Here is a 13,331-nt window from a genome sequence, read left to right as displayed (position 1 = left end):
TTTCCGGTGCTTCTTCTTCTTCATCTACAACGTCGACCTCTGCTTGCTCGTCTCCAAGTGCATCAATGACTTGTGACTCAACCATTTGTGTGGTTTGAACTTCTGGTAGAGTAACATACAGTTCTATGCATTCGTAACCAGAATACTCATGATTGGCAAACATATTCTGCATGTCTTTATCGTCTTTGATCTCAACTTGGATAAACTTGACCGGGTTGTCTCCACGAAGAAATCGATATTGGTAAAAAATCTGGGATACACCACCCATTGCAAGCTTCGTCTCTAATCTCCCTTTGAAGTAACTGAAATTTGCTTTTCTGCTTAAACAAAATCGTTTAACCTCAGTGTTTCTAAACAGAAAACCAACTTCTTCGTTGTCATAGGTCTCGCCAAAAATATGAGCGTTGATAATGTATTGCGGAGGGGCCATTGTTGAGTGGGTAGAGAGTTTTATTTCAAATATGTAATCAGATGTGTAATGTGTTGTGTTAGTTTACACGTTATAGGTTTCCTTTATGTAGACGAACATTGAGTGATGACAATTATGAAGGCGAATACTATACAATCACATGCGTACTGAGTTGATTTGATGAATAAATGCCACTGCTGCACACCAGACTGTTTCACAATTGATTTGAGGTGTGCATGACACTGCTGAACTGTTGCACAGTCGACTTGACCAGACACAACCATACTGTACAATCACATGCGAATAAAGTTGACGGAAAATGAATGCCTGAGTTGATTTGAGGTGTGCTTGCCACTGGTGAACTACAGTCGACTTGACCAGACACAACCATACTGTACAATCACATGCGAAGACTGTATGCTAATTATTTTCGGTGACACAGAAAACCCTAACCAAACCCTAACCATACCCTAACCCTTAATTTTCAAAAAAAAAAAACATAGAAAACCCTAACCAAACCCTAACCCTAAATTTTCAAAAAAAAAAAATAACAGTAGCATGTAGGCGCCACCTGGGGTGGCGCATTAGACAAAATTTTTCCAGCATGGCGCCACCTGGGGTGGCGCATTAGTGTATTTTCTTTTTTTTTTTGTTTTTTTTTGCCCTAATTTTGTCTAGTGGTCCCCACTGCCAAAACCCTAATCTGATCCGCCAGCATGTGATCTACCTGCATCGGAATACTGTATGCATGCATGCCTAGACAATTCAGCACCGAACACGGGATGCAGGCCTAGTCTATTCTGCCAGAAACAATTAATGCATGCATGCCTAGACAAAGTCAGCACAAAACACGGGAATGCATGGTCATTTCAACATAGAATGCATGTGAACCCATCTTTATCACTTTGATATCTGTATCACATGCATGCTCACCACTTGGCCCTCATGCACTTAACATCAACAACCACCAACCCTCTATAAATACTCTCATATACTTGCTTTCTTTTCACCAACATATATTCTTCTTCTTCAAAAAACCACTTTGCATTTTCAATTCCGCAGAAAACTTAAAGAGTTCTTGAAAATGGCTCAACAACTTCTTACCATGGGTGAAACACACAGAGGAACTAGAGCGAATTTGGCGACCTTTGTAAGTTTATACTTATTTATTTCTAAACATCTATGCGTATATGATATCCAGTTTAATCGATTTATTTGTGGTTCTTAGGCTGTTGACCGATTCCGTACACGTTCTCACGCTTACGTTGAACCCGACGAGAGGATTATTCCGAATCTCCAAGCATGTGGCTTCGGACATATCATAAAAGTTAACAACAACACCATAGACAGAAAATTCATCCTTGCCTTACAAGAGCGATGGAGGCCTGAAACCCACACGTTTCATCTTCCAATAGGTGAGTGTACTATTACTCTAGAGGATGTTTATATGTTACTTGGTCTGCCCATTGATGGCAAGGCTGTTAATGGATCTGTTCAACATGCTAATTCAATGTGTGAGAGAGTGTTGGGAAGAGATCTAGTTGTGCCTACTCAAGGTTCAAGAGGCCAGGGTATCAGTCTGATCTCCCTTAGAGATTACTATGATGAACTCGTCTTGATGGACAACTTTACTGAGGAGCATGTTTGGTTAATGACTAAGGTTTATATAATGTTGATGTTTGGTAAACTTTTATTCCCGGAGTCGACAGGTAACACTGTCAACTTTTTCTATTTAAGTAAATTTGACAGTATTAGCAAGATTAGGAAATATAGTTGGGGGTCCGCCGTTTTGGCGATGTTATACCAGTCTCTTTGTAAGAACGCGGTTGCCGAGAAGTGCACCTTCTATGGATGTGCGTTCCTCCTACAAGTATGGGGTTGGTGGAGAATGCCGACGCTGTCCCCGGTAGGCAGGAACAACTACACGTTCCCTTATGCAACAAGGTACGTCTTTTTCTCTTTTTCAACGCTATTCCTTGAATGCTAACTATCTTTTTCATAAAAATCTGAAATAACATTTTTGCTCTTTATTTTTTAGGTTCTGTGGTCCTAAATTGGATTACAGTAAGAATCCGAGGGGGAGTGTTGTTTTATATCGGGACCTAATTGATCACCTCCGAGCTGAAGATGTATTATCCCTAAACTTTTATATGATCATATAGATGTATTACAATTCATCATGCTTTTTAATAATATGTTATTTTTTCTCCCACGCAGTTTAATTGGAGACCATACTTGTTGCTAGACCATGAGCCAAACGAGAGTGACCGGGAAGTTTGGACTGCAGTAGTACCGATAATAAGGTTCAACATCATTGAGATGCACCAATCTGACCGTGTGAGACTGCAGTTTGGCATGCATCAACCGATCCCGGATCCCCCCACTGATTTGGGTCGCTGGCATATTAAAAGAGTTAACAATCAATGGGACCACGCAGATTATCGTACATTCGCACCTGAATTTTGTGAGATGTGGAGACAGCGTCGCAGCCGTCTGTTACAATTCCTTGTTGCCCAACTCCCCATGTTTCCAACCGCGACATACCTTGCTTGGTATAGAACAGTCACAACCCCCGATATGTATGTCTCAGACCCCTACTACCTACACGACCCCCGCCAACAACAACACGCACAACAACCACCCCAACAATACGCACAACAACCACCCCAACAATACGCACAACAACCACCCCAACAACCACCCCAACAACCACCCCAACAACGACAACAACGCCAACAACGCCGACAACGCCAAACATCCGAACAACCTGACCATGAGGAATTTCAAACAACACCAACAACGCCCTACCAAAGTCAACCCTTCCAACAACAATCATGGGGCTTCACCCAACAACTCCGTGACGCCGACCCCTCCACTAGGCTACCCGTCCAACAACAATCGTGGGGCTTCACCCAACAACACTACGACGCCGGCCCCTCCTCCTCCACTAGGCAACCCATCCAGCAACAATCATGGGCCTTCACCCAACAACACGGCGACGCCGGCCCCTCCAGCTACAATAGGCAACCCAGCCCCGACATGGGTCTAGATGACAATTACGACCCAAACGAGCAAATGACCACTCAATCGTCACAGTACGAATTTCCACAACACCAACAATATGGGAACACCACACCCCAGCAAACAATGCCATTTTTTCAAGGTCAATCAAGCGCTGGATTTTACCGACCATGTGACGCAACTCCACCGCCAAGACAAATCTTTGAGGGCATGGGGACCCGACTATTTGACAGCAACATACAAGAATACATGTCCAATGAGCGCATGGAGGGGCTAATCCGAGGACCGCCTACCCAGACACAACAAGAACAACCAAGGAATAGGGGGGGTCGTGGAGAAGTCGGTCGTCGAGATCCTTCCAACCGGATTCGAGTAGTTCCAGATTGCGGAACTGGCGGTGAGAGGGGTCATGGTCCGGCGCCGGGTCGGAGGGGTCATGGTCGGAGGGGTCGTGAATAGCATAATATCCATGTTTTATTATTTATCTTTTGTGTACCGTATTTGTAATGTTTGAACTGTATGACCATATTTCTAATGTTGTTTCTGCATTTCTTGTATTTGTAATGTTTGGAATGAATGACATGTGGTGTTTCATTATTTATTTAATTGTTAAAACAATTTTGTTAATAAATAAAAAAAATTTAAAAAAAAATAGTATATAAACAATTAAAAAAAAAACAAAAAAAAAACAAAAAAAAAATATATATATATATATACATAGGCGCCACCCTAGGTGGCTAAAAAGGGAAAAATATGCATTGATGCCACCCTGGGTGGCGCATAGGTTAAGAGGTTTTGGTCTTTGGCGCCACCTGAGGTGGCTCCTATGTGGAGACCACCTCTGAAACCTGGTCATATGCGTAATTTTGCCGAAAACATGGTTTTTAGTGTAAATAAATTATTAAACATGGTTATTTGGATTTTTTTTTCTATAAATGTAAGGTTCCAAAACAAATCGGTATAAAATTGGTTTTCTTTAATTTCTCTCTTTGGGATGGCCCAAAATATTAGCAATAGCCCAAAACAGTATTTGATAAGCATTAGGAGATACACGTTGAGAATTATATCCAGCACACTTCGCATTATAAATGACACTCCTGCTTATTCTTTCAATGATTATTTTATTCTTTAAATAAAAAAATTATATTTTTAATTTTTAACCGGTATAAGAATCCGGTGTAACATCATAGATTTTGAATTTTTTTGAAAAATTTGATAGAGTATTTTTTTAGTAATTAATTAAAAATTGAAGTTAACACTATCTGATTCGTTGATAAATCTTATATGTCTCGTAGGGTGTTCAAATTTTTGGAAAAACTGATATAAAGTCATAATTTTATTTTCAAAATCCATGATTTATTTGAAAAACCCGATACAAAAAATTTGATTTTATAGTCGTTTTTTAAACATCCAATATTAAATCATTATTTTTTTTAAAAACTATATGATTTTACACTTGTTTTCTAAACTCCGGCACAAAATCATAGATTTTAGAAAAAAAAGATTTTAAACCAGTTTTTTCATAATCAGATATAAATGTCAAATTTTCTAAAATCTTAATTTGTTTTTTATTTATTTAAAGAATAAAATAGTTAATAAAAATGTAGGAGTTCCAATTATAACTCGAGTGCTGCCAAATATAATCCTCATACACTTCTTATGCATAGATAGGAAAAATCATCGATTTCAAAGAAGATTTGTAATAAAACTATATAACTCGCTAATATGAGAATTTTAAACTTGAACTATAACCCATAAAATTATACGTCTAGAATAATAATATGAAATATTAAGTTTTTGTATTGAATACATTGTACAACATCTTAACACATTCCAAAGTCCTTGAGTTTTGGAGAATCCTCACAAAATGTTACATGAAATAGCAATACACAACTGAAATAAAACAAAACATGAAATATACTATTGTTTTGGGGTAGTTTTTCTCGGCTGGCTTAGGTGTTTTTCAAGTGGTGTTGTTTGGCGCAGTATTCATGTATGTTCTTTAGTGGATACTGATGTATGTTTGCACTACTTGTGCGCTGGTTATTTTAATGAATTCTTTCTTTGCTGATTAAAAAAAAAACATAATGGTGTCAGTCCTCTGCTTCAAGTTTCTTTATGTTTTCCGTTACTTGACATTTGTCCGTCTGAAAAATAATTCCACAATGAGTAGGTCCCTATCTAGCAACCTCACCCGCCTTAAAATCGTATTTCTACCCGTTACACTTCTAAGAATGAACAACCTAGTGCTCATGAGCTTGCTTAATTAATGGATAATTACAATACTCATCAATTAGGATAGAGGATTAAACTACATGTTCCCCTACTAGGTAATCGAGATAACTCACATGCCCTACACTAATTCACTATGATAAGTCACATATCATCGTGCGGTACCGGGTCAAATCACATGCTTTACACCTGAATCACAAGATAAATCACATATCTACGTGACCGAATATCCGAGATATATCACATATCCTCCCATGGATAAAACACATATCCATCACTAAGAATGTCGGAATAAATCACATGTTTCTCTACCGAGATCATAGGGATACATCGCATATCCTTTAGTAAAGTACTGGGATAAGTCGCGTATCCTCGAGTAAGTTATAAGGATGAAACTACACATTTCCCAGTTTAGATCATCAAAACAATCACATTCCCAAGATTGTAATCCAACAATCACATGGGACGTCTCCACACATCCACTTCAATATAGAGAATGTCGCTCTAAGATGATATCGTATTATATTACACTCTCTTACGAATAAAACTCGAGATAACCATTTCTCTAGATAAGCTACATCTCATTAAACCTCCATATTCAGCAGAGACGCGGCAACTTTGTATTCGCACCTAAGCCTCCATATTCTCATGTTCTAATATTTCATCAGTCAAAGACTTTTAAGTATGACCCTAAGTCTTGAATTAAACCATTTAGGGTCATTCTTAAGAGTCATTGACTGATGAAATATTAGAACATGAGAATATGGAGGCTTAGGTGCGAATACAAATTGTTGCGGCTCTGTTGTAGTGTCCATTATGGCACATAGAAAACCAAGCACCTTCTCATAGTACAAAAACACGAGACCACTATGACCCGTCGGTAGTATAAACTACGGTGCGTAGTAGGCCTTAGCTCCCTTCCTGGTTACGGGTTGGCCGTAGTAGCCATTACAACCCATAACGCACAAGAAACTCCAAATTTCCTGCATCAGCATCCAAACCCCGAAAGTTCATAACTCTCAATTCCTCATTCAATTTTGATTTTCCTAGTGGCTCTAAGCATGTTTGGGTATCCAAATTACAAAAATACACGACTACAATCCTTTTATCATAACAAAATCCACATGCAACTTGATTTAGCACCATCTCATGAAATGAATCCCTAATCATACTATTAATAAGAATAAAGCTTATGTAATGGAACCCATATTCTCCCCTTGCTTCTGATTCAAGGAGAAGATTTAAGTTTGTTGAAGAGGTCAATATTGAAGTTTCTACTTCAAGCCCTTAGTCCATCCAATTGCATGCCCATTTTCTCTTTTCATAAGAAGGAAGTTTTTCCTCTTCTTCTACTAGGTTGCTTGGTCTTAAAGGGAGAAGAAGGAGATGGTTTGAATTTGTTTTTGTGAATATATATATATATATATATATATATATATATATATATAGAGAGAGAGAGAGAGAGAGAGAACGGGAATAGGAGGAATGAAAGAATTCAGTTGACTTTCCCTTATTTTACTTTTATGCTAAAATATTGAATTACCCCACACTTTAGGTTTTTATTTCCAAAATTCCCTTAGGCCTCCATCTCACCTACAAATGGATTAAATTAAGAGGGAGTGATCATTAGTAAGGGTATGGGATATTACAATATCCCCCCTAAATAAATTTGTCCCCAAAATTGAATATAATATAAATAGGTGAGGATAAATTGCTCTTAAATCAGCTTTTAACTCCCATGCAGCTTCGCCTAGTGGCGATCCTTCCCAAATTATTTTCACTAGAGGTATTTTCACACTACGCTCCACTACTTGGACTGCTTAATGTTATAAGGTAAGTTGCGACTTAAGTTCTGTAATGCCCGTAATTTAATTAATTAGTTAATTAAATTATTTAAGGATTTGTTTATGAGAATTTGTCGAAGTTGGGAATTAGCAGTATTAATACTAAGAAGCATTATTGGATTTAAAAAGGTGGTTTAATGGTGTTATTATTATTGAGAGAATTATAGTACTATTATTGGTTATGAATTTTATTGGTTGGTGTTAGTAAATTGGAGGTGTGCAAATAATAGGCCCATTAAGGAGTTTATGAGAAAATACTATTATTTGGTTTAATATATGAAAATAAGGAGAAAGAGAAGGGGTTTTTGGTTGTTGTTATCATAAGAGAAAGAGAAAGAATAAGGGTTTTTGGAAAAGGAAGTCGTACGAGTCAATAGGCAAATAGGATTGGAAGAGGAGAATACGTAGAGTGCAATCGGAGGCAATTAGCTATACCGAACCAGAAACCGTTAGAACGCCATTTAATTCAAGGTAAGAGTGGGGTTTGATCTCTATAACTGGTATTATGATAAATCGTATGTGGGGTTAGGTTATATGATCTTGTGCCATGGATTTTTTATTGATTCTGTATTGTTTTGATTCTATGAGAAATTATTGGTTCTGTTGATTTCCTATTTATCTGTCGATTGTTGGTGAAAAATTGAAGTTGTTGTTTCTGTGATGATTTATGTTGTGCATCACTGTTGTGTTGGTTTTGTGAATTGATCGGCAAGAAAAAGATTACATAAAATTGATAGGTGCAAAGGTTCTGGGAAACATATGAAGAAGATGAAGGTTGGAGCTTGTGGCGTGAAGGGGCCATATGGCCACGATGGGCGACCCTTTGGATGAATTAAGGGGTGAGGGCCACGATCCATGGGGTGGGCGCCCCATATCTTGTGGTGGGGGCCACACTACCCAGGATGGGCTCCCCATACATGTGGGTGAGGACCACATGTTGCCTTTTCATAGTTTTGTTAATTAGTGTATGAAAGTGTTTCTTAAATTAATTCTGCATTATTTTTCATTCTAATTCATTTAGTAGCACTAGTAAAATGGTAATTGATGTATAGTAACAGGTCTAAATAAATACGAACAACAACAGTAGTAATATCAGCGTAGGTGTTAATTAACAAGAAAGAAAAGATTGCAGAATACTATGAAAAAATAGCAGAAACATATGTTGATGACAGTTGTGTTTTAATTGCAAAAAATACATAGTTACAGGGAACAAGTGATTAGGAGCAGTGTGAATCAATAGTAATAGGAGTAGATAAAAATAGTACCGAATCCTAAATTGGTAGCTTTAACCAGAAGGATTCTTTAACCGAAAATAGTTGAAACTTTGCGGAAATGATTCATATATGCTTGTAGTTATTTTGTTTAGTTTGGTATGTTGGAATTGTGTTGAATATGTCGAATTGCATGTGAAATTAAATTGTGTTGAATTCTCCCGGTTTATGGACAGATTAAGTTGCAGGGCTTGTGACCAATGTTGTTTAGTTGTTTTGCAGCTGATGCATTTTGTTGTTGTTGTTTTATGACATTCATATCAAGTCTCATACATCGCATTATTAAGTTGGAGCGGATGCTCAAATACGTTGGCCTGGATTGGCTAATTAATTTGAAGGCTTATGTCTTGTTGACGCCTCTTTTAAATGGCGGTTTCTAAGTTGAGAGTTTTGCTCAGATGGTACCACATGCATATGCATCGTTTTGAATCGCATTGTCGAGTTGCATATTAATTATTATTGTGTTGTTGAAGTTGTATTGATTGGAGTTGTTTGGTAATTGTTTGTGTAAATGGAGATGTTTATATAATCTGACTTAATATATTGTTTACCATACACTTGATTATATATTTCGATATCTCACCCTTTTCCTTTGTTTCGTCGTTGCCTTTATATTGGTAATATAACACCCGATTTTATTTAATTTTTTTCATATTTCAATTATGTGGTGATGTGCATTACACGTGTTATTGGGTGTTTTAAGGTGTTGGGTTACCTTTAGAGTGGGGTAGTACCTTAGAAAAGGGAAGATTTAGGCGTGGAGAAAACTAAGTGATCATTAGCATTATTTAATCAACAATTAGAAGGATTAAATAATAATTAGAAATGGTTAAATATTAGTTAACAATTTAATTAATTAGTGGGAGTACTTTATTATTAGATAATAATAATAATAATAATTTAAATAGAAATAATATTTGTGTAGAGATGTAGAGGGCTTAATAGTAATCTTAAGTGGTTAAGTGAGGGCATAAGTGGAATACCATATTAGAGGTCTAAGGGTCATAATTGGGAAAACAAGGAAGAGTGAAAACATAATTTTTGTTGAATCGATCGTAGAAGTGAGAATAAGAGAGAAGAGGCTAGGGCATAGAGAAAGAACAGGGAAAACAATAGAACACAAAGAAGAGGAATCTTTCGTTGAAAATTACTAAGGTAAGGGTGGGGTTCCAACCTTCTAATAAGTGATATAATTTTTGGTATGTGGGGATAATCATAGGTTAGATTTTGGTGAGAATTATTCATGGGAATTTTCCCAAAAGTGATTGAAATTTGAATATTTGATGTGATAATATTGTTGTGTTTGTGTGTTATATGTACCTGTATTGTATTACCTTTGGAATGATTTTGTGATGTGGGAAAAATGGATTTTTGGGGTTAAAAAGAGGGATTTTCGTAGCAGTGGGATAAGCATAATTTTTGGAATTGGAACAGCAGGAACCGGTTCCCAGATTTGGGGAACCGGGTTCCCAAACTCTGCAACGTGAAAAATCAATTTTTGAATAAGGGAACTGGTTCCCATATTATGGGAACCGGGTTCTATTGAATAAATTTTCCAAAAACTTTTTTAAAAAAATCATATCTTGTGATTCGGGTGTCCGTTTGACGCGCCGTTTCGATTGTTGAGAAGCTGAAAACATTTTCTAACTAATAGGACTGAATTGAGGACCTTTTGAGAAAATTTCTTAAGATGTATATTTTTCCGGTGTTCATTATAAAACGAAATTTAAATGTGCCGAAATGAGTAACCTGGTGTTTTACTGTGTTGATGATATATAAATGATGAATGGACGTTATTGCATTATGGTATTTGTTGTATGATAATGATAATTGTTGTTGGCCTTGATCGACATTTGTTGAAGGCTTATTCCTTGCTGTTTCATAATGATGATGTTGTTGGCCTGAATCGGCACGTTGTAGAGAGCTTACGCTCTGGAAATTATATACGCTGTTGTTGTATTGTCGGTGTCGCATGCATTCATTCGGTGAAGGCTTATGCCTTATTGTTGACCTGAATTGGCACGTTGTTGGGGGCTTATGCCCTATTGTTGAAGGCTTACGCCTTGGTATTGCCCATTATTTGGTATTTTGGAGACGGCTTATGCCCTGATGGTACCACATGCATGAAGTCGAGTCAGTATCATAACACGAAGGTGTTTGTTGCATAATGATTGAGTGTGCTTGTGTATGTTGTTGTATATGTGGATTAAAGAATGTAATATGAACTGTGGAAGTATGAATTCAATTAACCTGTATGAGATGTCTGTCGCATAGTCACCATTATATGATTTATTAGATTGTCGTGATATCTCACCCCTTCTGTTTGAATGTTACCTATACGTGGGTAACATGTAGGTGACAAGGATTAGAGTAGTTGAGGTATGAAGCGTCTCCTAGTATCGCGTAGATAGAGTCGGGTCTTTGATCGGTCACCATTTCTACCTAATTTCATTCATGTATTCGGTCTAAATTTGTCGATTCGGTAACACTTTGATCAATGTTTTATTTCTTTTGTTTAAGTATTTCATGTTCCATTATTTTTATGTTTACTTTGCATTATGTTTTAATTTAAGTTATTTAGATTCTTTTGATGCCGTTTGGTTAGTTGTGTACGAATTTCAGGTTTAAACAAGTCATCTTAAGTGTCAAAGCAACTATGAAGGAAGGAGAGGCAAGAGAAAGATGAAAATTCAAGGTTCTGGGGTCTAACACGGCCGCCCGTGCTTCCACGCACGGCCCGTGTCAGATGCATGACACTCTCCATACAAAATCCAGGGACGACACACGGCCGCCCGTGCTTCCACGCACGGCCCGTGTCAGGATGGCTGGGAGCAAAAATAAAAATTAAAGAGAAGCACGGCCGCCCGTGCGTCCAAGCACGGCCAGTGCTGCTGAGAGCGTGAAAACTTCCAATTTTAGGACTTTTTCATTAAATCTCCACCTTGAGGGCACATTAGACATTTCATTTGGCTGAGATTTGTACCTAGACTATTTAGTTGAGTTTGAGAGAAGTATTGAGGACTTTTTGCATCAGACGATAGAAAATCATAGAAGAGAGAAGATAGCTTCATCAAGAGTTTTGGAGACGGAGGGATTCAAGGGTTTCCACCATTGAAGATCAAAGTCACCATTAATTTTGAGTAATGTCTACATTCTTTATTATGTCTTTCTTGAATATTATGAGAGGCTAAACCCCCCAATGCTAGAGGGGTGGTCCTGATTTGGTTTTTGTAATAACGATGAATTTGTGATTTCGTCAATACATTGGTTTATATTATTCAGTTAAATTATGCAATGTTCTTCTTGTTTTCTTTATCGGTCAAATAAGGATTAATCTATGGCTAACAAATACAGGACTGTAGTTGTTAGGGTTTGTGCATAATTTGATTATAGTAGATATCACCTAGGACTAGGGATACCCTATAATTACCACATAATCTTGATTATATAAAAGCTTGGTTTCAATTTAGGTTCCTAAGGACTTAGGATTTAGGTTGGAAGACCAAAGGTTTCCTCACTAAGGACTTAGGAGGAAACACCCTAAGGATGTGGTAACTGAATGTTATGAACTGGTTGAAGAGATCTTAATTCTGAAGTGTTGCATGCCAAATCAACCACTCACCCTAGCATCTCATATATTTGATAACAAAAATCAATTTATTTTCTCATTATTTTTCTTTGCAAGGATTCAATCCACAAAACCAAAACATTAATCTTTTGTTAAATTGAATCATATTTTACGAATCTGTATTTCCTACGCAGTCCTTGAGATCGACATTCGGGGAATTTCCCCTATTATTACTACAGAGGCAAAAATAGTACACTTGCTATTTTTCTGATCAAGTTTTTGGCGCCGTTGCCGGGGACTGCCAAAATACAGATTTTTAACTTAAGTTCAATTGAAATTTTGTTGCTCTGCGACTAAAATTTTATTTTCTGCACTTTTATTTTTATTTTCTTTCTTATTCTAAAAATTGTCTAATCTGTTTATGCGAGGTAAGGCCTCAGCTGAATTTCGTTTTGACGCAGAAATCGAAAGAACTTTGCACGGAAGGCGCAGACAAGCTCGTCGAGAAAATCTAAAATCTGAAGAAGAAATTACTTCAGTTCATTCTGGTTCAGATTCTGAAAGTGAAGGAGAAGTCATGGGAGAGAATCCACCAGCGCTGGAGAGACTTCTTGGTGACTACGGTGCTACAAACACGCCGGGAGGTAGACTGACAATTGTCAACCAACCGGTAAATGCGGCTAACTTTCAATTGCATCCGAGCACAATAAATCAGCTGGAAAGAAAACCTTTCACCGGAAAGGTTAATGAAGATGCAAACAAGCACCTACAGAGGTTTCTTACCATGAGTACGACTTTAAAAATTGAAGGGCATACCGAAGAGGCAAAGAAGCTGAGAATGTTCCCGTTCACCTTGGCCGAAGAAGCAGAAGAATGGTTCTACTCTCTTCCAGCAGGTAGTATCACGTCATGGGAAGAGATGGAGAAGGTTTTCTTGAATGAGTATTTTCCCGCATCTGTATTTATAAGGAAAAGGTATGATATCT

At 37.4% G+C, this 13,331-nt stretch overlaps 1 protein-coding gene across 1 annotated transcript; it reads left to right on the top strand.

Moving 5' to 3' along the window:
- The first annotated feature begins 1,474 nt into the window (after nucleotides 1–1,474).
- On the top strand, nucleotides 1,475–2,571 carry LOC131641881 (protein MAIN-LIKE 2-like). The gene is made up of 3 exons (XM_058912177.1): nucleotides 1,475–1,559; nucleotides 1,638–2,353; nucleotides 2,448–2,571. The coding sequence occupies exons 1-3, from the start codon at nucleotides 1,494–1,496 to the stop codon at nucleotides 2,569–2,571; spliced, it is 906 nt and encodes a 301-aa protein (XP_058768160.1). The 5' UTR covers nucleotides 1,475–1,493.
- Nucleotides 2,572–13,331: the final 10,760 nt, after the last annotated feature.

The sequence above is a fragment of the Vicia villosa genome, unplaced genomic scaffold, assembly GCF_029867415.1.
Source record: "Vicia villosa cultivar HV-30 ecotype Madison, WI unplaced genomic scaffold, Vvil1.0 ctg.004207F_1_1, whole genome shotgun sequence".
Lineage (NCBI taxonomy): Eukaryota > Viridiplantae > Streptophyta > Magnoliopsida > Fabales > Fabaceae > Vicia > Vicia villosa.
This window is presented reverse-complemented; position numbering and strand designations above follow the sequence as displayed.

Coding starts and splice junctions, on each gene's coding strand:
- LOC131641881 (XM_058912177.1), top strand. CDS start 1,494: ATGGCTCAACAACTTCTTACCATGGGTGAAACACACAGAGGAACTAGA. Junction 1,560..1,637: donor GAGCGAATTTGGCGACCTTT/GTAAGTTTATAC, acceptor TGTGGTTCTTAG/GCTGTTGACCGATTCCGTAC. Junction 2,354..2,447: donor ACGTTCCCTTATGCAACAAG/GTACGTCTTTTT, acceptor TTTATTTTTTAG/GTTCTGTGGTCCTAAATTGG.